At 43.4% G+C, this 24,931-nt stretch overlaps 1 protein-coding gene across 1 annotated transcript in view; it reads left to right on the top strand.

The window, feature by feature from the left end:
• Positions 1–24,536, top strand: part of LOC125465670 (cystinosin-like) — a 33,392-nt gene extending 8,856 nt beyond the window's left edge. Inside the window, exons 7-18 of the mRNA XM_048559400.2 lie at positions 1,104–1,203; positions 1,770–1,889; positions 5,081–5,251; positions 11,817–11,934; positions 12,581–12,726; positions 15,167–15,227; positions 22,007–22,183; positions 22,432–22,486; positions 23,738–23,885; positions 24,000–24,072; positions 24,299–24,334; positions 24,406–24,536. Of these exons, the coding sequence (XP_048415357.2) occupies positions 1,104–1,203; positions 1,770–1,889; positions 5,081–5,251; positions 11,817–11,934; positions 12,581–12,726; positions 15,167–15,227; positions 22,007–22,183; positions 22,432–22,486; positions 23,738–23,885; positions 24,000–24,072; positions 24,299–24,334; positions 24,406–24,536 (1,336 nt within the window). The remainder of the gene's footprint in view (positions 1–1,103; positions 1,204–1,769; positions 1,890–5,080; positions 5,252–11,816; positions 11,935–12,580; positions 12,727–15,166; positions 15,228–22,006; positions 22,184–22,431; positions 22,487–23,737; positions 23,886–23,999; positions 24,073–24,298; positions 24,335–24,405) is intronic.
• Positions 24,537–24,931: the final 395 nt, after the last annotated feature.

Genomic DNA, 24,931 nt, shown 5'->3' with positions numbered 1-24,931 from the left:
CCATTAGATCTGGACCCTATCCAGTCTGAGTGGCCAGCCAATCATGACTGACTGTTCTAACCCAATTCTTTTTTTCTTCCCCCAAAACCTTGATCTGCTTTTCTAATCCATAGCCAGTCTTGCTATGGTAATAGCTTCTTTTTGACTTCCTCTTCAGGGCAGCTTTAAAAAGCTGGACTTGAAAGGTATCACTTTGAGGTTCACAGGAAATATTTCAGTTAGTGAATTCCATGCTTAGTTCCATTATCAGCCTGGCTTGGCTTGGCCAAAAGTTCAGTCTAGGGCTTCATGGTTGTAATGAAGATCCATTGGATTCAATCCAATAATTTTCCAAGATAAATGCAACTGAGTTGTTAGCTCCTGCTCACTTTGAATGTTGGTTGGTTTTTCAATGCCTGCTAATACCACAATGACAACCTCTTGTATTCTGGTCCTGTAACTGTTCATTACACTTAAATTCAGCACTGCCAAAGTACTGTTATTTTCAACTATGGTCAAGCACCAGACAGTGTGAACTTTCAGGTTTGAAGAGGGCAGATATCCTCATAGGAAGGATTGTATGAAGAAACTTATTAGGTGTTGCCAGGAAGGGGTGGCATTGGAGTTCCAAAACTGCTAGGACTTTTCACTAGATTGTAGGAATTTGATGGGACACTTTATAGAGGGTTACAAAATCAAAGTAGTATAGATAGGAGACTCAGGTGTCTTTCCCTAAGATGGGGATTTCAAGACTCTAGGCAAATTTTGAAGGTGCAAGGCAAAATCTTTAAAAATAGGGACAATTTTAGTAGATGCAGAAACAGTTAAAATGGTTAAAAACACTTGGATAAGTACTTTACTGAGAGGTTTGAAGAGATTTGGGCCAAATGCAAATAGATAGGGTTATTGTTGGATTATGGTCCACATGGACTGGTTGGGCCAAAGGGTCAGTTTCAATGCTGTGACTCTAGCACTAAAACCTGTTGCTAAGATCAATCATGCACTGTGTTCAATAGTATGATCCCTCTTCTAACAGATTCATCCAAAAGAATAAAGCAGCTTTCCTCTCTGCAGAGACTACTGGGATTTTGGACTGATCTGTTCTTATTCCCTTTGTTAAACAGTGTGATTGGATTGAATTTTGATTTTCTGGCACTGAATGTGACTGGACACTTGGCGTATGGAGTATTTAACATCAGCCTCTTCTGGATTCCAAACATTAAGGTGATGTTTCTAATTGCCTGGCAGCCTTAAGTTGTTAGAGGCATGAATAGAAATGGGCAGTTTTTTCAGGGGGTGGGGGGTTTGGTGTGGGGGCACAGCAGGTGGTCACTCAGTGCTATATTTTTCTCGAGCAATTCCTCACTTTTGTATGGGTCTTCAGTTTGGCCTGCAGAATGATTGTGGTATGTCTTGGGTTCAACTCTTTGAATGTTTAGAGTCACTGATGCCCCCAGTAGGTCTTGTTTCCAACTTTATATAAAAAGCCCATGCTGAGCTATTGATATGACACCTCATTGTGGAGTGTGCCAACATAGCAACAGACTAAGGTTTTTATGTAATCTAGTGAGCAAGCAAGAGATGGTATGAAGATAAACCAAGTGTAAGGTAAGACTTCTGGTGTAGTCTTTTTGTTCTGATATGCTACCAGAAGCCACAGGACCCAGTTAAACCAGGCTCTCAATGGCCATGTCTTTGATTTTACTGTCCAAGTTAAAATGTTTCTTTTTTCTTAATGCCAGCAAGCTGTTCTTTCAGATTTGTCACTGATTAATCAATTCTCTTTGCAGAAACAATTTCTGGAGCATAACCCAGATGGTGTGAACCCAGTGGAAGCAAATGATGTATTTTTCAGCATCCATGCTATACTATTAACAACTTTTACAATCTTCCAGTGCCTTATCTATGAGGTAACAATAGCAGTGGCACAAACTGGGAATCTAACTGTCTGTGAGGGGTTTCCACATTTTACTACTCTTAACAATTACAAAACGCACTAGTCACCAAGGCTATGGGCCAAATACTATAAAATGGGACTAAAATAGTTGGGTGGCTGTCTTTCACTAAATGTGTTGAAGGAACATTTCTGTGCTTATTGGTCAGAAATCAGATCAATGTTGTCTTAAACTTGGGTTACCTATCTAAGTGTCTTCATTTTGGCTTCACAAACAGCTACTTCTCTACACAAACCACTTTTTTTAATATATTGAAACATCCAAGGAGCAGTTTTTTAGTCAGTGACTGCAATAGTCAGACCACACTCGAATGGCTTTGCTTGGAATTCTATAACTCTTCCTGCTGCATTGAGAGATCACAGAACCATATCCTAAATCCTACATTATGGAAACAGGTCACTTGGCCCAGCAAGTCCACACTTACTCTCTAAAGGGTATCCTGCCCAGACTCACCACACATTGCTCATCTTTTATCCCTGGATTTCCCACAGCTAATCTGCCTAACCTACACTTCACTAGTCAGAAGGGCAAATTATCATGGCCAATCCATCTAACCTGCACATTTTTGTCTGCATGTTTCCTCTAATGTGCAAGCTCAACAGTTAACCAAGGCTGGAATCAAACCTGCTTCCTTGGCACTGAAGCAGCAGTGCTAACTATTGAGCCACTGTACTGCCCCTAACCCTTGGAGCACTCAAATGAGGCTTTGTGGGTAGAACTTGAGAATGATTTGATTTGGCTGGGGTGGTGGTTGGTGGTTGGGCTGAGGGGTAATACTTTACTGGGAGTGCTCCAAAGGTCCCCAAAGAGTCAGTGGGGAAATAGAGCAAATATGTAGATGTTTCAGGTATGTTAAAAGTAGTAATCTGGCAATATACTGGCAGGACATCAACCACCCCAATTTATGTTGGGAATGTTGTGGTCTTGACAGTTGAGGGGCTAGATTTCTTTTTGTATCTAGGGAAGATTTTTTATCAATACATAGGCCCAACCAGGAACAGTGCACAGCTTGATCTCTGGGAAAGCAGCCAGATAAGTGTTCCATGGGGTAGTGAGGGAACACTTGGGCGATTAGCAAGCATGTGGTATTCAAATTCCATCTGGACCAAAAGATATAGCTTTAGGTTGGAGGAAGGCAGATTTTATTTAAATGGGGTCCAGTCACTGCAGACTAGGAACAGCTTGCCAATAAGTCTGGAGCAGACCAAGAGGGGACATTAAAGGAGCTGGGGAGAGTACAGGTACAACATGTTTTTGCACTTTCCTGTATGGGGTACAAGAAATTCCAAGAACCCTGGCTATCTGGGTTAATTCAGGACTGAATGAGAAAGAGGCTTCCTTAGCAAGTCCAAAAGAAGCAGTTCAGATCAGGAATAAAGGACATACAGGAGGGAACCTAAGAAAGCAGTTGGAGCAAGAAGGGAGCATGATAAGGACTTGTGAACAGCATTAAGGACAATCCAAAGTTTTAAGCATATTGAAGGAAAGAGGTTAGCCAGAGACACAGGGGGCAAACTGAAGCAGCAGGATATTGAAAGAGTGTTTGGAAAAGACCATAGGTAGAGAAGTTGGGAAGAGACTGAGGAATTTCTTGTTTCCCAGAGGTAATGGAGGCTGTCTCTTAGAAGCAGACAAACTTTGGGCTGGATGAGTTGCATCCCATCCTACTGTGAAGGGAGGCAAGAGATTCCAGTGGCTTGAAGACAATTTTTGAATTTCTCCCTGGCTGCAGGGGAAATGCCAAGTGCTTCCCTTTTAAAGGGTGGTACAGTTGAATCAGAAATTTATAGGCCAATGAGTCTCCCATCAAATGGTAAGGAAACAACCAGAAAATTCTGAAGGAGTGAATTAATACCAGCTTGGAAAGGCATGGGTTAATTAGGATAGTCAGCATGGCTTTGTCAGAGGGAAGTATTGTCTAGCAAGCTGGCTAGAATTTTTCTTAAATACCAATTGTGTGGAAGAAGGAAGTTGTAGTTCATGGATTTTGTCAAAATCCATGAACTAAGGTCCCACATGAAAAACTGAAAGCTAAACAACATAGAATTTTTGGGAAGCGTGGCAAGATGACTCCAACTCCTTTCCTCAGGACAGGAGTGGTGGGTAGTGGTTATAGGCTGTTTGGACACTGGCTTTGGTCCAAGATACCACAAGGATCAATACAGGACCTTTGTTTACGTACACACCTGTTCAGGCATGATAAGCAAATGTGAAAAATTACCAAAACAGCAGTGGTTAATAGCAAAGATCATTGTAGGTAATGAGAAGATTATAGTTGGGCTGCTCAGATGAGCAGACCAGTGGCAAACGATATTTAACCCTGAAGTGCAAGGTAATGTACTCGGGAAGAATGAGATGAGTGTATAATGAATGGCAGGACACTGGGTAGCTTAGGAATGGAGGGATCTTGGGATAATTACTCACATCCCCTGAAGCCAGCAAACAAGAGTAGGATAGCTAAGGCATATGGAACACTTTTTAAATCAGCTGTGGCAGAGTATAAGAAAAGAGAATATTGGAGCTGTACAAGGTGTTGGTCAGGCCATAATTAGAACTGTGCAGTTCTGGTCACATCACTAAAGGAATGATGTAATAGAGTAGTGTGGTACAGAGGAAGCTCACCAGGATGTTGCCTGGGATGGAGAAATTCAGCTAAAGGAGACTAGGCTTGGATTGTTTTCTTGGAGCAGAGAAGACTGAGGTGTGTGAACAGGATAAATATTGCAGCTGCCCTCGGTTGAGGGGTTGATCACAAGGTGGCATGCCCTTTTTATTCTCCTGAAGGGCAGGAGATTCAAAAGGGACTTGAACTTTTTTAAACTCTGCCAGTGGTGAGAATTTGGAATGCACTACCTGGGAAGGTAGCGGAGGCTGGAAACACTAAACCTCCCAATAAAATTGGGTAGTACTTTAAACAGTGAAGATGTGGGACAAGTGGAAGAAATTGGGATTGTAGCTTTGACCACTCAATGTAACTCCTGTTCAGCACATTCTGTCATTTGTAGAGTTTCTCTCCAGTTTAAGATGTGCAAATTTGTCATCTATCCCAGCATCCCACATGACAATAGTAAACTTTTACAACCGCACTCTAACAATATTCTACAAAATGCTTATGAACTGATCCATTGTCTTTGTTTGCTCTACAGCGAGGGTCACAGAAAGTATCCAAGATTGCTACCGTACTAGTGGTGGGTTCATGGTTGTGTGCGCTTGTCACTTTTATAATGGCATTAGTCCATCGAATAACGTGGCTTCAACTTGTCTATTACTTCTCCTATATCAAACTTGGCATTGTCCTGGTGAAATATATCCCTCAGGTAAGATTTTGATATAGTATCTATAATTTAATGCAGATTAAAACAGCAATGTCTGCTTACACCAGTCCTATGGATAAATCTCCAAGCTCAGTGAGCTTAGAGTATGAGGTTGATGTTGCAGTGCACTATTGAAGGAGCACTACTGCTTTCAAGATGTGATGGCATGTTGGCTCAGTTAGCATTGCTCTTCATGGCACTAGGGACTGGAGTTTGATCCCACCCATGGGATCTTTGCAAACTCCAGGCACACACTCTCCATGTCTGGATTTCTTCCAGATGTTCTAGTTTCTTCCTACAGCCCAAAGTTGTGCAGGCAGTGGGGTTTGGCCATGTGAAAAATACTTCTGATGTCCAGGTCTGTGTAGGTTAAGGGCATTAGCTGTTGGGAAATGCTGAGTTTCTGGGTGAGATGCTCTTTGGAAGGTCAGTGTGGACCTGATTGGCGAAGTGGCCTGATCACAACTGTAGGGATTCTCTAAAGTAGTCTGACTGCAGTGGATGGACGATTTGATGGGGTTACTCCAATCCCTAGTGGCAAGTTGAATGCTGTTCTCCAAACAACTTTGTTGTTTCAATCAATAGCAACTTTCCTTGCTCCCTTTCATCCTGCCCTAAAGATGAGCAAAAAGTGACCTGGTAATGGTCCAAGAATCTTATGAAAAATTTGAGGGAAGGGCTTTAAAATGGATATGAGGGACAATTCCTTGATGTGTTCTTTACTGTCAGGCTGCCCTTTCTTTTGAGAAGTGAGGAGCTTCTGTCAGAGGTATGAGTTGGGGAAATTGGGAACCAACAAGAATGTGAAACCAACAGTTGATCAGCTTCTTTCTAGTTTGTTGTTAAATAGAATTTGTAATGAGGGCAGGATAACTATGGCAATTCATATTATCTCAACTAGAGGTTGTTAACTTGGCAAGTTTCTTCATCTTTTTCCTTCAAGGGAGAGGTCACCAAATATTGGGAATGTCCTGCAACAATTCTCTAACACTAATGTTGGAGATGTAAAGGGAGTTGATATTGATGGTGTTAAATTGATAAACTAACATTTGACACCTAATTCACACTTCACAAGACCAGTGTTGCTGTGATCATGGCGTAGAGTGAGATTTGAACACAAGGCTCTGGGTTCTTTGGCCAGGGCCCTACCTGCTGAGCCACAGTGATGCTCTGCTTTGTCCCAGATGGTATTCGGTGGTTTCTGATAAGCCATTGAACTCACACTCAGGTAGGCAACCCAGGAACAATAGGCCATTTTAGTGTTCCAGTCTGTTCTGGCATTCAATTGAAAAATGGCTTGTCTAACTTGCTCACCTGCTTTTTCCTAATACCACTCTCATCTTTTGATTATACTTGGCATGTTAAGTGCAGATACCCTTCAACATTTTCTTTTCTTAAATGTGACCTCTTACTGAAATTATGCCATCTTAGAAAATCTTAGCTAACTTTTTTAGTTTACTGTTGTGCTATTTTGGCATGCTTTATGCCAGAGGATTGGAATATTTTTTAAACTGCTAATATTTCATTTGGAAAAACAATTTTTGGTAGTATCCTTCTTTTAATTGACTTTAATCATTGTTCTGATGTTTAAGAATACATCTGTTCTCTTTTGGGTTCTGGTGCACACTAGCCCCCTCTGCCTTCATATCCTTGCAGTAACACTTTGTTAGCACACACTTTCTCACATTAGGGAGTGCTAAATTCTACCATATTATAGTCACTGGCTTACTAGAGGAGATCCTTACTCCAAGAACTCTTTAATTTTCTTGGAGGATATCCTGAGTATATACTAGCAGATGTGGCCAGCAAGAATGCACACTCAGGCTTTACCAACTGCCTATTTATTAGGCACCTGAACTAACTTACCCCTCTCATTAAAACAATTCCTGCTGGTTTTTTGTTGTATGGAACTAGTCATTTGGGGCTCTAAGCAGTCATCCCCTGGTTTCTAACTTCTTGCATGTGGATTCTACACTTGAACCAAGGTTATTCCCTGCAATGGTACAAACAGTCACTGAAAAGCTCAGCAGGTCTGGCAGCATTTGTGGAGGAGAAAACAGTTAACACTTCAGGTCTGGTGACCCTTCCTCATCTGCAATGGTACCTGCTTCATTCCCTCTAACAAAGTGACTTCCCATCCTTACAGCCTTTTTAAAGTTGCATTTCCCCCAAAATTTAGTTCCTGGCTTTGATCTCCTTGTAACTTTGTCTCTAATGACGACAAAGTAACCATAAACCCATTAACCTATTTGCCAATGTCCCATAGAAGGTATGGTTTTCACTGAGGTTTTTTAATTTCCTGACTATATAAGGCTCTACTGGGCACCTGTGACCAACCTTTTGTAGGGTTTAAGGTTTAGTACATGCATTACTAGCCACAAAAGGCCTGTTAATATTTTGAAGACTCATTCTAGTCCCCTTTTCTCCCTTGAAACAGGGGCAGCTGGTTATGGTTAATTGGGTGGGTGTTCTGTAGGTAAATATACAGCATGGAAATAGACCTTTTTTAGTCCAACTCTCCCATGCTGACCAGACATCCTCAACAAATCTAGTCCCATTTGGCCCATATCCCTCTAACCCCTTCCTATTCATATTTAAAATGGCATCTGGATGATTGTCATAATTGTACTGTTTCCCCACTCATCTGCTGGCAGTTCATTCTATACATACACCACTATCTGAAAATGTTACCCCTTAAGTCCCCTTTAAAACATTCCCCCCCCACCCAGCCTAATCCCTCTAGTTTTGGACTCTACCCTGGGGAAAGACTCTGGCTATTCATCCTCTCCATGTCCCTCTTTTTTTATAAAGCTAAGATCACCCTGCAACCTCTGATCTAGTGTAAAGAGATTGACCCTGTCCCCACAGCTCAAACCCTCCAACCCTGGCAATATCCTTAAATCTTTTCTGAACCCTTTCAAGTTAGCAACATGCTTCGTCTAGCAAGGAGACTAGGGTTACACAACACATTCCAATAGTGTCTCACCAATGTCCTGTGGTCATATCACCTAACTCCTAAACACCACACACTGGCCAATACCAAACACCTTCACCTTTTGCTTTTAGAATGTCCATTAGAACCTGGAAAGATCTCTATCTTCTTATTCCTTTCCACAGTAAACATTGATGCAAAATACTTTTCACATCTTCCCCATTTCCTGTGGTTCCATGTGTAGGTTGGCTTGCTGGTCTCTAAAGGGGTCTATTCTCTCCCTTGTTACTTTTTGTTCTTGTGTATTAGTAGCATCCCTTTGATTCTCCTTAAGCCTACTTGCCAAAGCTGCTATGTCCCCTTTTTTGCTCTTTATTTTCCTCTTAAGCATACTCCTACTGTCTTTTTATTCAGGATTCACTCACTTTCTGCTCTTACACTGACAAGCTTCCTTTTTTCTTTCCTTGACCCAAGTCGTCATGCACTCCTCAACCTATCAGCCTTGTCCTTCACCTTTCCAGCTAAATACTGGATTCTACATCTAGACTCTCTTGAAAGCTTTCTACTTTCCAGCCATCCTGCTAGTCAACTTTTTTGAAAGTTCCTGCCCAATACCATCAGAATTTGCTTTCCTCCAGTTTAGATATCTAACTTTTTATGATCAGGTCTATCCTTTTTCCCTTTAAAAAAACTAATAGGCTTATTGTTAGCCCCAAAGTGCTCCTCCACTGAGCACATCCATCAAATGCCTTGCTTTCAGTCCCAAGAGAAATACCAGCTTTGTCTTTCTCTAGTCAGCACATCCACATACTGTAGAAGGATTTTTTTGTGGGTACTTAACAACAAGTTCCTCTCCCAGTAAGCCTTTAACACTCAGTCCCTATGTGTTTGGAAAATTAAAATCCCCTACGATTACAATCCTGTTCCTTCAGATAAGGTCCCCTTTTAAATGTCTCAATTTCCTGCTGATTTTGTCTGCAGTACAATATCAGAGGTGATCATCCCTCTCTTCAGTTTCACCCAAAACTTCACTGGATGTACTCCCTGGAATATCTTTCCTAACTAAGGCTCTAGTGTTATCACTAATCAAAATGCCACTCTTCTCCCCCACCCCACCCACACCATGCTTCCTATAGTGTCTATACTCTGGAACATAAGCTGCCAGTCCTCCCAATACCTGAGCCACATCTTTGCAATTGCTATATCAGCATCCCATGTTCCCAGCCATACAGGGTTCATCTGCCTTGCCAATTATTCCTTTCATTTGAAATGCACCTCAATTTCAGTTGTGCTTTTTGTTCATGATGGACAGACACACACCCTCCTAGTCTAAATCCTCCCAAGTAGGTTTAGCGAAGTTGTCTTCCCTCTGCACCCTGCTGCATGCTGCCCCCCCCCCCCCCAACCACACAGTACTAGTCCACTTCCAATTTGGGTATAATTTGTGCTCCTTTTTTATATAGGTCAATTAAAAACAATAAGAACCCTTTTCTCCCCTGTCCCCGCTCCTCAGCCACTCCTTTACTCTATCACCGTATTCCTACTGTCACTTCTGCTTGGCACTAGGTGTAATCTAGATATTACTACCCTCAAGGACCTGCTATTAACCTCTTAGCTAATTTCCTATATTCTCTCTACACATTTCATCCACTCTTATGTCACTGTACACATTGGAACTAATGTCTTGTTGGTCACTCTCTGAGAATATTCTACATTTGTCTGAGAACCTTGATCCTGGTACTGGAGACACAGCACACTGTTCTGATGTCTTGGCCACAAATGTCTGTCTGTGCCTCTACTTCTCTGACAGCCTTCTGGCTCTACTGCAGAAACATAGCCATCAGTGCTACATTCCCCTGAATCCCTCCCCCTCTACAGTTGCCAAAACTGCTTGCTGTTTTGAGATGGGGATTGCCACAGAAGACTCTTGCACTACTTTCGTCCTTCTCCAACCTTTTTTCTTCCAAGTAATCCATCTACCTAACTGGTCAGATAATGGGAACTGCAGATGCTGGAGAATCCAAGATAACAGTGTGAAGCTAGATGAACACAGCAGGTCAAGCAGCATCTCAGGAGCACAAAAGCTGACGTTTTGGGCCTAGACCCTTCATCGGAGAGGGCTCTGAAACAAATAGGGGGAGGTGGACTGAAGATGGAGAGAAGATAGGTGGGGAGGGGATAGGTCAGTCCAGGGAGGACGGACAGGTCAGGAGGCAGGATGAGGTTAGTAGGTAGGAAATGGAGGTGTGGCTTGGTGGGACAAGGGGATAAGTGAGGAAGAACAGGTTGGGGAGGTGGGGACAAGCTGGGCTAGTTTTGGGATGTGGGGGGAGGGGGAAGAGGTGAGGTTTTGAAGCTGGTGAAGTCCACATTGATACCATTGGGCTGCAGGGTTTCCAAGCAGAATGAGTTGCTGTTCCTGCAACCTTCGGGTGGCATCATTGTGGCACTGCAGGAGGTCCATGATGGACATCTCATCTAAGAAATGGGAGGGGAGTTAAAATGGTTCATGACTGGGAGGTGCAGTTTATTGCAAACCAAGTGGAGGTGTTCTGCAAAGCAGTCCAAGCCTCCACTTCGTTTCCCCAATGCAGAGGAAGCCACACGGGATACAGTATACCACATTGGCAGATGTGCAGGTGAACATCTGCTTAATATGAAAGTCATCTTGGGGCCTGTGTGTGGTGGGGCTGGAGGGGAGTGTGGAGCAAACAAGGGAGTCATGGACAGAGTGGTCCCCTTCTCCACCGCTTCTCCCACCCCCCCCCCCCCCCCACCCCCCACAACAAGCCCACTGCATCCCAAAACCAGCCCAGCTTGTCCCCACCTCCCTAACCTGTTCTTCCTCTCACCTATCCCCCTCCTCCCACCTCAAGCCACACCTCCATTTCCTACCTACTAACCTCATCCCACCTTCCTCCCACCTATCTCTTCCTCTATCCATCTTCGGTCTGCCTGCCTACCACCACCGCGCCCCCCCCCCCCCCCCCCCCCCCCCCCACCCCCATCCCCCTCTGAAGGGTCTAGGCCTGAAACATCAGCCTTTGTGCTCCTGAGATGCTGCTTGGCCTGCTGTGTTCATCCAGTTACACACTTTATCTTTGGATTCTCCAGCATCTGCAGTTCCCACTATCACTAGGTTTCAATAGATGTTGTGGATGAATGTGGATCACTGAATCTTTTAATTTTGTCCTTCTTTTAACCAGACCTTCCAATACTTTGACGATTCCACTAACTTCCCTGGCAAATTGCTTCAATAATTGGTACTCCAGTCTAGTAGTTCCAGAAATTTTGTAGGACCTGTTACTACTCAAGCAAAGTATCTCTTTTCTTGCAGATGATCACTGGCAGGAACCCCAAGTTCAAGTGTATATTTTGTTTTGCTGTGTAAGCTTAACTGTGATTTCAAGCACTTACTTTCTTTGCCAAGTGATGCTGCAATGATGGGAGAATAACACGTCCAGATTCCAAACACCAATCTTACTCGCTGCTCTTTCCTTCCCTGCCTCCCCACACCACTGAGTGCTTTATACAATATTAGTGTAATATTCACTGCTATTTACCTGACCCCATAAGGAGCTTCATGGTTGGATGGATAGCAAGATTAAGACTGCAGCACTGCTTCTTTCCTTCCAGGTTTACATGAACTACCAGAGAAAGAGCACAGTTGGTTGGAGCATCTGGAATGCACTGCTGGATATTACTGGAGGTGCTTTTAGCCTCCTGCAGATGTTCCTGCAATCATATAACAATGGTAAGCTGCCAGGCCTTGAATACTGAAATATTCTCACTCAGAGGGATGTAGGCTGTAAGGTGACCTTCTCAAGGTTGTGGCGTCAGCATTGGACTTGGAGGTTTTTTAACTGAAATAGCTTTTTGTGCTGGACTTAAAGGCACACCTTGTCAAAATACTGATCTTTACCTTATAACTACCTCCTGTTCCAGCCCAGTTCTGATTTGACTTGACTTGTGGCATTGACTATTGTCTTGACTGATCAAATGTACCTCCTGATCAGGACATTACTGTGTTCTGGCCTGCTCTTCCTAGTGCCCATTCTTCAGTCTTTATGACCAGGGTGGGCAGTTTCCAGTTTTGCAAACAGTGGACATTTAGTTACTCCAATTTGTTTTTGTTTTTACTATACTAGTTTGAGTTGAACTGGAGAAACATGGCAGGCCTGGCAGCATCTGTGGAAGGAAAATGTAATGTTTGTGTGGTATGAATCATTTGGAATGAGTCATTCTGGACTTGAACTATTTCAACTGTGTGGTTTAATCTCAGTGCTGCTAGATCTGAGTTTGCCTAGAATTCTGTTTTCCCACTTCCAGCATCTGCAGCATTGTGTTTAGACTGTGTTCTTAGATTTTTACTTGCTAATATAATCTACTTTGTCTTGTAGATGAAGAGATGCTGATCTTGGGTGATCCAACTAAGTTTGGCCTTGGACTGATATCAATGTTGTTTGATATTATCTTCCTGGTGCAGCATTATATTCTGTACAGAAAGCACAAAGTCTATATGTCACTAAATGATGGAGCTTCTTCTGTAAGCTAGCATCATACACAGGCATCCACATGGCACAGTTCAATTTGTGTGATAATGTTTTTATGTATTGGTTAGTAATGATTTTGAGTACAGTGCAATGTGAAAGACTAGATGAAATGTTAACCATCTTTACATGGTTATTTGTCAGCATGCTGCTTCTGTTAGTTTCCACCTCCTCCCCTTTATTAAAACTGAATACTTGCTGCTACAGGACTAGAGTTCCTCCCTCCTATTGATCTGAAGTAGAAAACCAAAAGTCTTAAGACTAAGAATGAAGCAGATGATTGGAAAAAGACTATCATCCCTTCCACCAAACCAATCTCTCCCAAAGGCAAAAGTTTTCAAAGTGGTGAATGCAATATAACTTGTATGTTTTTATGTAATTCTGCACCTTGGGTGAAGTTGTCACCTTTTTTGTTTGAGCCCATCCTTCTGGGTGTTTGTTCTGAATTGGGTTTCAATTTGCAACTTCTAATTGTCACTAAAAATCTCTCCAGAGAATAGGTATTTAGCAAGGGGTCTGTTGAAAAACCTGCCATTTGGTGATCTTTAAACTGCTCCAATGATTGGCTATTAAAGTGTAAACTGGGACTTTTTCTTTCACTTTGACCTTCAAAACAACCTTGTTCATTTCCTCTATAGTCTCTCTGAAGATACTTGGATTGCAGGTTCTCCCTCTGAACCAAAGCTGAATGGTGCTTGAATGAAGTGTGTAATCAATACATAACACTTTTTTAATTGAACTGTAATCTTGTATTTGTGGAATCTGAATTGACTTTAAAAAGTGCTGTTTTATAATAAACATTTTTGTTGGAAATGTTTGAACTTTTTTCCTTCTCTCCCTCCTCCTTCTGCCCCCTTTGAACATTGCCAAAGGACCAGGCCTCAGTTGTAAATGATATCAGTGACTGTCCTCAAACTGCCTAGAGTTCCTTTTTTGAAATGAGTAAATTGGAGTACATCAATGCACACAGGCACACACACCTGTGTCTTTCAAGTGTCCCCAGCTGTTTCAAGGTCTCCTCTCAATTCTGTATTCAAGTACAGACCCAATCTACTGAACTCTTCCCTGGGAGAAAATCCCTCCTGCCTTTGACTCAAAAGTGAGTGTGGTGACAAGAACAATACAAATCACATGCAGACAAAGGAGTGAAGAAACACCCTAAGTTGGTGGGTGAAGAAATATGGACTCTTTTTAAATTTTTGGTTTCATCGTGAATGATGGTTGAGGCATTGCACCTTCTTGGCTGAGTGGTTCTGGTTCTGATGCCCTTGATCCTAGTCCACATGATAGAGATTCTCATGTCCAGGGGGACTTGTTCTGGTTTTAAACCCAGACTTGGTTTAACAATGGCAGGGGGGTAGTTGGTGGTGCACAGATGGGTCATGAGGCTAGGATGGAGCCAGTAAAGGTGAGTGCAGTTGGGGAGGGGATAGGTCAGCCCAGGGAGGACAGACAAGTCAAGGGGGTGGGATGAGGCTTGGGTGGGGCTTGAGGTGGGAGGAAGGACAAGTTAAGGAGGCAGGGACAAGCTAGGCTGGCTTTGGGATCTAGTCAGAGGGGAGAGTTTGAAGCATGTGAAATCCACATTGATACCATTGGGCTGCAGGGTTCCCAAGCAGAGGTGCTATTCCTGCAGCCTTCAGATGGTAGCATTGTGGCAATGCAGGGCATGTTGTCTGAGTAGGAAGGGCCATTGAAATGGCTTGCAACTGGGACGTGGAGGTTTTTAGTGCGAACCAAGCAAAGGTGTTCTACAAAGTGTTCCCCAAGCCTCCACTTAGTTTTTTTCCACCTCCCCCCCCACCCTCATCTGATCTACCCACTCCTCCCATGTCAAACCCCACTCCCACCTCTTACCTACCAGCCTCCTTGACCTGTCCATCCTCTGGACTGACCTATTCCCCTCCCAATACCCCACCTACACCTTTTTTACTGGTTCCAACCCCACCTCTTCTTGACCTGTCTCCTCTCCACCTATTTTAGTTCAGAACCACCTCTTTCCTCTTCCCCATTTCTGAAGAAGGGCTGAGATCCAAAATGTCAGCTTTCCTCCTTCAGATGCTGCTTGGCCTGCTGTGTTCATCCACCTCTACACCTTATCTCATTATCCAGCATCTGCAGTTCCTACTATCCCTGGATTTACTTCTGGTTTTTTTTTGTACTTTATCTGCAGTGCCAACAGCATGGTGCTGGATTATCACCTTTAAGTAAACTCTTGGAGAGATAGTTACTAAAACTGATTTTTCTCAGCTCCTTTAACATTCTAAGATCTCTCACTGGGGGCTCACTATAATCCAAAAACTGATGTATATTCTCAATTTACATTCAATGGCCTCTTTACTTGTCTCTTTTGTTTATTCATTGTCAAACATGTTTGTTAAATTTCCAAGTATCACTATTAGACTCTAGCTGAAGTTCCCCAGTTTTTTTTTACAGTTCAGGATAGGCTATCCCAAACTGCCAAGTGCTCAGGGGCAAGCAATAAATAACCTACTTGGTGAGGACCTGGTTTTGAGCCACAGGGGCACTAACAGCAAAATGGTTAGATAATAGAATTGCTACAGAGTGGGAACAGGCACTTCAGTGCAGCCAGTTCAGTGTGACCCTCTCAGACCACTCCCCAGACTCATTTCTTCTCTCTCTTTACATACATACATACACATACACACACATACACACACATACACACACATACACACACATACACACACACATACACACACACATACACACACACATACACACACACATACACACACACATACACACACACATACACACACACATACACACATACACACATACACACACACACACACACACACACATACACACACACACACACACACACACACACACACACATACACACATACACACATACACACATACACACATACACACATACACACATACACACATACACACATACACACATACACACATACACACATACACACATACACACATACACACATACACACATACACACATACACACATACACACATACACACATACACACATACACACATACACACACACCCCCATCCCCCCCCCCCCCCCCATCGTTGCCTGAGGGTGGAGTTTGAACCCAGGTTCCTGGTGCTGTGTGGCAGCAGTACTAGCTACTGTTCTGTGCTTTAAATTTGAGTACATTAGGAATCAAACTGAAAGGTTATAATCCCTGAGCCATACATGTGTGCTGTGCTTTTTTTTTTAAAAAAAGCAGATTAGGGAGAAGAATGCATTGCCAAAAGAGTGGGACTCATTTCTGGAACAAAGGCACCATTCCTGAGCTATGAAGACTATACTTCTAGGCTCTGACAATGATGCTCAGTCTGGCTTGCTAGCAAGCACTGGGGCCTAAATATATCCTAGGTAATAAAGTCGCCAGATGAGGAAACTGATACAGGGAAGGAACTACCTTAATGATCAAGGGCAAAATAATTTTCATGAGGTAAGCAGTAACTAACAATTTTATAGCTGGAATTGAGAAATGGATGGATTGACAAGGCCCTCCAATAGCAGTTGTGATGTAATAAATTTGAATGCATTCTCATAATTGACAAGAATATAGCAAACAGGTGATCTGACTAGGGATTCTTTAACATTGGGATTAGCAGAACAGCACAGCAGTGGTTTGCAGGATAGGTAGGGGACAGGCCTTAATAGCGAACAGTGAACCACATTTAGATAACCACCTAAAGGAGGGTGTGAATATTTGACTAAAGGTGATTTCTAGTATGACTTTGTCCAACAGTATGTTTGAAAGGAGAAAAACTCGAAACTGTAACAGAGGTTCCACATCTAGTCAAGGCTCACATTAAAGTGATAAAATAGAAGCTGGTGACCGAAAATAGACAAGCAGCTGAACAGTTTAAGCATTTTGAGGAGTGAACCAGCAGGATTTAGAAAATACAATTGTACCAGAAAAAGCTGATTAGGTTTTTTTTTAAAGAAAAAGTGACGAGAGAAGTGGATAGACAAATTTCTGCGCAAGTTATTTATATGGATTTCTTTCTGAAGGCAGTTAATTGAATTCCTTTAGTTAATTGATCACAAGTTGAAGGTTGTGAATTTGAGGGTGTATTACTAACATTGTTTAGGGAAATTGGCAGAGCTAAAAGAGACAGTGGTGATGATGGGCAGTATCAAGCTATTTTTAAATGTGGCATATAACAGAATTTCCACAACTGTCATTTATTGAAAATGGCCAGAAACAATGCAACTACAGTGGCTGGCAAGAGTGAAGAGACTTCTGAAATATTGCATATTTGCAGGAATTACTCGCTTCAGGCAACCTAATTGAATAACTCATGATGGGTCTTTCCGCATTGCAGATTTCCAGATTTTGTGCCTCCAAGTTGAAAATTTAACAAATAAGATCACAGGGTCCATTAACCACAAGTAAATGCAAATAGCCTTCATCTATTGCCCATTGTGAAGCAATAGCCTTGGACTTCCAAGCCAATAGCACTCCTTAATAGGACTAAACCCGGCTTCAGAGTTTGATTATCCCAAAAGCTAGAGAGATGCAACACTGCCAGTCAATGCAATGATACCTTCTGAACAGGACATCAGCAGCAGTCAAAGGCAATAAGCGCAATGATTTCTTTAAAAACAAACTGGTGATTGTTGCATCTTAAAAGGTTTCTCAGCATTTTTCGAAATCCAGGCACGCAATCTCCTGCAGATGAAACTACAAAAGTCTCATGTCATCAAGATCTTGTAATTAAAGAAGCCATGCTTAGGTACCTTGGTGCCTAAGTCAGCGCTCTAAGTGGCAACATAAACATTTCACTATATTTATTGAGTATATGTGACAATAAAGGCTAATTTTAATTCATGGCGTGTTGAACATCCATTTCTTTGTGAGAATCTTGGAATAACCACAGGGTTTGAATCCAGCCACTGAATACATACAAGCCATTCTTTCAGAATGAAAATGCTGTGCTTAATGCACCTGCAATGACAATTTTTTCCTACAAAGGACGAATCATATGAAATACAAAGTAGTTTGTAGAAGTACTCCCTTCACTGTTTCATTCCCATGAGTGCGATATAACAGACTTTCACGATAACTGTGTTAATAAATCATGCTGCTTATTTAAACACACAAAGAAAGGCTTGCTGCAGTTAATTACATTGACTGCACATACACCAGGGTCAAAAAATCACCCACACATTCCTTTTTAAAAAGCATGTGGATTACAGAGAGTGAAGGTAAGACTATCGGAGTTTTTCATTCTCTACTGGGCCTGTCTGTAATAGGCAGGCGCTCTGATTAACAGGATCTGACTCATCATTCCCCTGCAAGCATTCATGTGGGGCTCTTGAGGATTCGCATTGTGTTAACAATTGATAGTTGGGTTCAAAAATCACATAACCAGGTTTGCAAATGACTTAAAGAGAAGGACATTATGAGCAATGCGGACAAAAAGGCTAAATTACAACGTGTTCCTGGTGGATTATGTGATTGGGCACAAACTGGGAAGTGTGAGTAATGTAATTGTACCTAAAACAAATAGAACAGGGTACTTCCCAAATGGAGAAAATTGTGGAAAGTTAGAAGAGGCTTAGAGTCCTGATATTTAGATCCTTAAAATGTACAGAAAATAATCAAATACTAATAGAATGCATGCCTTAAATCTCAAAAAATCAAATTCGATGGATAGATGTAATTTTTCAAAGATATAACTACACTATGGTTGTGAACAGTCTGGGCACCACACCTTCGGAAAAATACGGTCAATACAGTGTTTGCTGGATGAACACAGCAGGTCAGGCAGCATCAGAGGAGCAGGAAAGTTGACGTTTCAGGCCTAGACCCCTCATCAGGATTCTGACTAGTCCTGATGAAGGGTCCAGACCTGAAACGTCGACTTTCCTGCTCCTCTGATGCTGCCTGACCTGCTGTGTTCATCCAGCTCTACACTGTATTGACACTGACTCCAGCATCTGCAGTTCTTGCTATCTCTCTCTTTGGAAAAAAATATACTGTCCTTTGACAGAATATGATACAGTTTGTATTTCTGGATGGGTGTTGCTGGCAAGTTGTTGCCCATCCCTAATTGTCCTTGAAGAGTCACAGCACTGTGATTGACACTTATTTACCCTCTGAAAGGGTTGACTAAGCCACTTAATTGGTGATGGGCATGAATTATTGCATTGCTATTGATGCCCACAACCCATGAAAGAAAACATTAATGCGGGAACAAAGTTTGACAGATTTTCCTCAACCACTTATTAAGGCATTTCACTGTGGAGTGAGATTACTGATCCACCGTGCTCTCATTGAATGGTGAAACAGATCAAAGAAGTGAAACACATTAATCCTGGTCGTACAGCGTAAAACACTCAGCGCAGCAGGAGGTCAGTTTGTTTTCCGAGTGCCGCATGGGGAACGTTAGCTCCGGACTGAAGGACACATTCTGAAGAGGGATCTTCCAAATGTACTTTGTTCCCTCACATTTATTTCCCTTTAGCTGCCCACAGGTAAAGTCTGAACCGATAGACCTGGTGTCACAAACCTGAATGAAATTTCCCATGATTTGAAATGTAAAGTTTAAAGAGCGGTTAGGGTTTGTCCGAATGAATGAAACACGGAAGGAATTAATTGTTCAATAAGCCGCGTGTTCAGAGGCTGTTTAGAGATTGCAATCAACTCGACAGAAAGAATCGATTTACTGGGAACTGCAGTAAAACCCCGTGGGGCAGGAAGCGGCTAAACTGCGATTGGCTCCTCACCAATTGCTGGCTATAAAGCGGGCTGGTGCTCAGGGCCTTGCACAGCTTCAGGGACTGCGATAGGACATTCGATGTTGTGTTGGCTCTGCCCCTCCTGGCCTCTGCTGTGCGTGACCCGGAGCCGGCCTGGAGGCTGCCGTGTGGCCCGCCCGCTATCAGCAGCACTGACTGTATCAAGCGGGGCTGCTTCTTTGAGTCACCGAGCCTCAGTGGGCAGCCGTGTTTCTACAACCTGAGAGAGAGCCCGGGTAAGCAGCACCCACCTCCCGGATCCCACAGCGAGCAAATGAGCCTGACACTGAAGCGATCAGCGGGGACTTTGTTCCTGTTTCCTTGTGCAATGGTGAAGGACTGTTTGTGGGTGTCAGTGGGAGGGAGACAAGCTCACCTGTTCCTGAGAAAATAACCCAGCAATGTGGCACACTCACTCTCCCCTAGAGTAGGGGATGGTCCCGAGTGAAGTGGCTGGTTGGTTTGATGAGGGATAATATTATTTTGGTCAACTTTGGATCTTTCCTCATGCACTGGAAGTAGTTGATAAACAACTAAGCCTTAGTTAGGGTTTTGAATAGAAATCAGCTTGGTGTAATTAAGCAAAATTCCCAGTGCCTTTTTAGTGTAGTGAGTTACCATCTCGATGTAACTATGAGCAGGGTATTTGCTCACTATGAAGGTTGCAGTTGAAATAATGCTGATTTGGAAGTGGTCCTGTCACCCCTCTAAAAGGGGCAAATCTGAAAAGTGTGGTGGTTAATGAGTGGTTTCTGAGCCCTACCCCAAGCACTAGGATCTGTGGATGTGAGTTTGCTTGCTGAGCTGGAAGGTTAGTTTTCAGATGTTTTGTTACCACTCTAGGTAACATCATCAGTGGGCCTCTGGTGAAGTGCTGGTATGTCCCACTTTCTATTTATCTGTTTAGGTTTCCTTGGACTGGTGATGTCACTTCCTGTTCTTTTTCTCCAGAGGAATGTAGATTGATTTGGACCTACTGTATGTTGATTGAGTTCTGGTTGGAATGCCATGCCTCGAGGAATTCTTCTGTCTGTTTGGCTTGTCCTAGGATGGATGTGTTGTCCCAATCAAAGTGGTGTCCTTCCTCATCTGTAACAACTCTTGCCTACATCAAAGACACTTCTGAAATGACTGCCAGACTACTTGGACCTCTTGGCATCAGGGTAACCCACAAACCCACCAACACACTAAAACAGCAGGTAATGAACTTAAAAGACCCTACACAGACAACAAGCAAAATGAATGTCATCTACAAAATACCTTGCAAGAACTGTGACAAACACTACATTGGACAAACAAGCAGAAAGCTAGCCACCAGGATACATGAACATCAACTAGCCACAAAACGACATGACCCACTATCACTGTATCTTTACATACAGATGAGGAAGGACACCACTTTGTTTGGGAACACATCCATGCTAGGACAAGCCAAACAGAGACACAAGAATTCCTAGAGGCATGGCATTCTAACCAGAACTCCATCAACATACACATTGATTTGGAGTCAATCTACCATCCCCTGAGAAAAAGAACATTAAATGACATCACCACCAACCCAAGGAAACCTAAACAGAAAGTGGGACATAACACCGGTGCTTCACCAGAGGCTCACTGATGTTACCTAGAATGGTGACAAAACATCTGAAAACTAACCTTCCAGCTCAGTGAGCAAACTCTCATCCAGAACCACAACCTGAGCTAAAATCTTCTCACTTGCTAGGATCTGTACAGCAAACCCTATCATATTCAACCCTCTCTAGATCAGGGAGAGAAGCTTTAGCAGCTATGGACCAGTTTATCTAGTGTGGTATGTGTTTATTGGAACACTTTAGCAAGTTGAATCTTGAGCCTTGAATGAATGTAAACTAGCACCATCTTGTGTGTGCTAGATGTCCTCTTCCTGAATGAAGACAGCTTAAAAACAAGCAGTGGATGTTGCCTTTATCTTTAAACTAAACCATGTACATTCTTTCTTGCTTCATGGAATGGGATTGAGACTTGACCAGGGATACAACATTGACTGGTGTGTCTCTGAAAATATTAACAAGGAGCTACAAATAGGCAAGGACTTGTACAACAGATTTTGCATTTTGTTACAAAATGTAGGCATGTTTTTATATAATGTCATGCCTGGCATCATATATTATAAAATGTCAAGGCAAATACTGTTAATCTTTGCAGTTGTGAAGTGTTTTGTGGGGCTGGTGGCCAAGCACAGGTCCCTTTGTCCACACTATCACTGGGACAAGTCTCCACTCCTTGGCACCACCTCACTTTACCAATGCAGATAGGGTTTTTTGGTCATTCAGTCTTAAGCTTAGAATTCCTATGGCTTCAATTCCTCTGAGGCACCATTTATGTAGAAGACTATCTGCCTGAATACATTTCTTTCCATTAGAAAGATACCAAGTAGCATCACAATTGCTGATGTTTGTTGTTGGATCTTGATCCTTCTGTCAATGACTGGAGGCCACAACCACAAAGTGAAACTGAATACCTCTTCACTTTTGCAGTGTGTACAGCAGATGGCCAGTTCGTTGTAGCGATCACCAGAAACCTGACCTGTCCTGCCCTCAACCTGTCATCTCTGTACGTGAAAGATCAGCAAGAAGCTGAGTGCAGGCCTAAGCTCATCAGAGGAGCTTGTAGCCTTCCGCTTCCCAATTACATCTTGTGGCTCAACCCAGCAGGTGAGTATTGGGGGGTCTGGCATTCAGTCCCTTTTGAATGGGCCAGCTTACTATTAATCAGTGCCCTCCATTGCAGGAGGAGACTGGCAGCTTTGTATGAAACAGACATCTTGGAAGAGGAGGGTTCAGATGGGGCCACAGGGCTCAATAACCAGGGACAGTGCACTCAGGTGAGAGGGCAGTGGGCTTTGGTGTAGAGGGAAGGGTTACTGACTGAAACTCCTCCACCTCTTTGTGTCTCTTGACAGCCTGCACATCCAGTGCAAGTACAAGGGGGAGCATGAGGCTGGCTTACAAATCAATGTCTGTTTACATGCTCCCTCCACCACCAGCTGCTTCTGAGGATGGGATCCTGAGGCTGGAACTGTGAATAGCAAAAGGTTGTGCTGCCCTCCTAATAGAGCACTAGGAATGTATTCCTTCAGGGAGTGACTGACTTGTTCTCCTTGTTTGTCAGATGGCAACTACAGGCATGGTACAAGGACAGTGACTACCCCATTGAGAGGATCCTTCGGGAGTCGGTGTTTGTTGAGGTTCGTGTGAAGGATTGCACTGACCCAATGATTGTGCTGAGATTGCGTGACTGCTGGACACCCCTGTGCCAGCCCCTGACCATGAGGTGCAGTGGAGTCTCCTGGTGGATGGGTAAGGACTCTGAATGGAAAGACTGGTCTCGAATGAGTGTGGATTTGAGTAATCTGACCCAACTGTCACAGTTGGGCCTCAGCCTGGTGTGCCATTTTTTTTGTTCAATCATGGCTGAAGTGAGACTTCAATGTGCTATTGCATCTGCTTTCATGCTGTTTGACCTGCCCATCATCAGGAATCTGCCTCAACATTTGTCAAGGCATTTGTTTTTGGAAGAGGATTGAGATTGGTGCCTGAACCTGCTAAAAGTTAAATATTACCCCCCCACCCTCTTCTCCACCGCTCCACCCACGCCCCCCCTGCCCTGTCACTCTTTGCATTTTCAGACACTCTCTTGGGCAGCTTTTCCTCAGTATCCACTCTAACATCTCTGTCATTGTGTGAAGATTAAATCAATCCTGGCTGCATTGACTGAAGGCCTCCCTTTAGCCACATAGGCCTGATGGTCAGCTGACCAAACACTGGTCTGGGCTAACATTGCCCCCTACACCAGCAGCTGCCTGGTGTCACTGCCACCTTTCAAATGTGAGACCTTGTCACCCTGTATGTCGGGATTTCTGTAAACTCCCCAGGGATTGAGTTAAGGGTAGTACTGTTTCATGTTTGCTCTGTCTAGATTACAAGGACTCATCCTCATCTTAATCTTTCAGTACTTTCTGGTTGTCTGGCCTGCTGACTCCCTTGCCCTCTCCCTGATCAATTAGCTGTACAATACCATGCCTGTTTACTTCAAGGTTTGGAGGGTGTGGGAGTGGGGTAGTGTCAGCTTTTGGTTGATTCTTGTCTTGACAATTGTAATTCCTCCTTGTCCTTGCTGAACATGCCTTGACCACTACATGTTTTGTAGTTTTTTTGAAACAGCTCCGAAGAGCAAACAGTTGTTAAACTGACCACATCCTGTTCCAGGTGCCCCTATGAGGGTGATGACTACCTGACTGTCCTGCACCCAGTAGATGCCTCTTCTGGCCTGCAGTTCCCAGCCCATCATGAGTGGTTTGAAGTGAAGACCTTTGTTTTCTTGGATGGAGTGTCTGAGCAGCCCCTCTCTGGACAGGTAACCAAACTGATGGAATTGAGACCAACCTCATGAAACCCTCTTGCTGACTCTCTGTAGTACACCCTGGGTACCAGCTACAAAATGCTCACTTGAGTATAAATTCCTTCCTAGGTTTACCTGTACTGCAGTGCTGAGGTTTGCTCTCCCTCTGCTCAGGATGACTGTACAACCAGATATGGTCCAAGTGAGTTCCTTGATGTTTTCTGTTGAGCTGAGATCCACCCCCTCTGTCCCTGATCTTCAATGTCCCCTACATCTAGTTAGCAAGGATACAGCATCTTGACTGTAGTCTCAACATGGATTCTAACAATCTGTCCTGTCCCTCTTGACCCAAATAGGGTCATGCAGGAGTCCCCCTCCACGAGGGGACCTTGGCAAGTGCTCCTGGTCCTGTTGTGTTCCTGTTGCAGGAGAACAGCCGGTCTCAAAGCTGCTGAATGAGAATGGTAAGTGATATTTCTTCTGTGGTTCATGGAGTACTCTGCCAATGTCTTAACACCTTTGCATTTCCCAACAGGTGCTGCTGGATCTCCTGTTGTGATTGGAGTAGCCATTGGGTTTCTGGTGTTGCTGTTGGTGGTGATGGCTGCAGTGTACAGAATGAAGAAGCCAGCCCTGTCTGCCCAGTGTCACGAGATTGAACTGTAGCCCTTGAATACCAATAACCAGTCAGAAACATGTCCCTGGGGTGTGTTGAAACTAAGACTAAACTTCCCAGTGTTTGCAGAAGGGCGTTTGAATTCTGAATCATCGATTGAGGATAGCAATTAGTTGTAGAACAAATGGTGAGTGGCTTAGTAACTCAGCTGTAGAATTCTCCCAGCCTTGACCTGATCTTGTAGCAACATGTTCTATGGTTGGTGCTGGTGAATGGTGATGTCCTCCGCTTGGCTAACTTCTCCTGAAACTGCTAGAATATGAAGGCTAAACCTCCAGGTTACTACCTGCTCCGCAAATTCTGTTCTAACCTGTGGATTTTGACTACCTTCCCCTCTGGACCCTTGTCTACAAACTGTAAATAGGTGAGACCACTGCCAGAGCAT

The sequence above is a fragment of the Stegostoma tigrinum genome, chromosome 30 (assembly GCF_030684315.1).
Source record: "Stegostoma tigrinum isolate sSteTig4 chromosome 30, sSteTig4.hap1, whole genome shotgun sequence".
In the NCBI taxonomy this organism is placed as follows: domain Eukaryota; kingdom Metazoa; phylum Chordata; class Chondrichthyes; order Orectolobiformes; family Stegostomatidae; genus Stegostoma; species Stegostoma tigrinum.
This window is presented reverse-complemented; position numbering and strand designations above follow the sequence as displayed.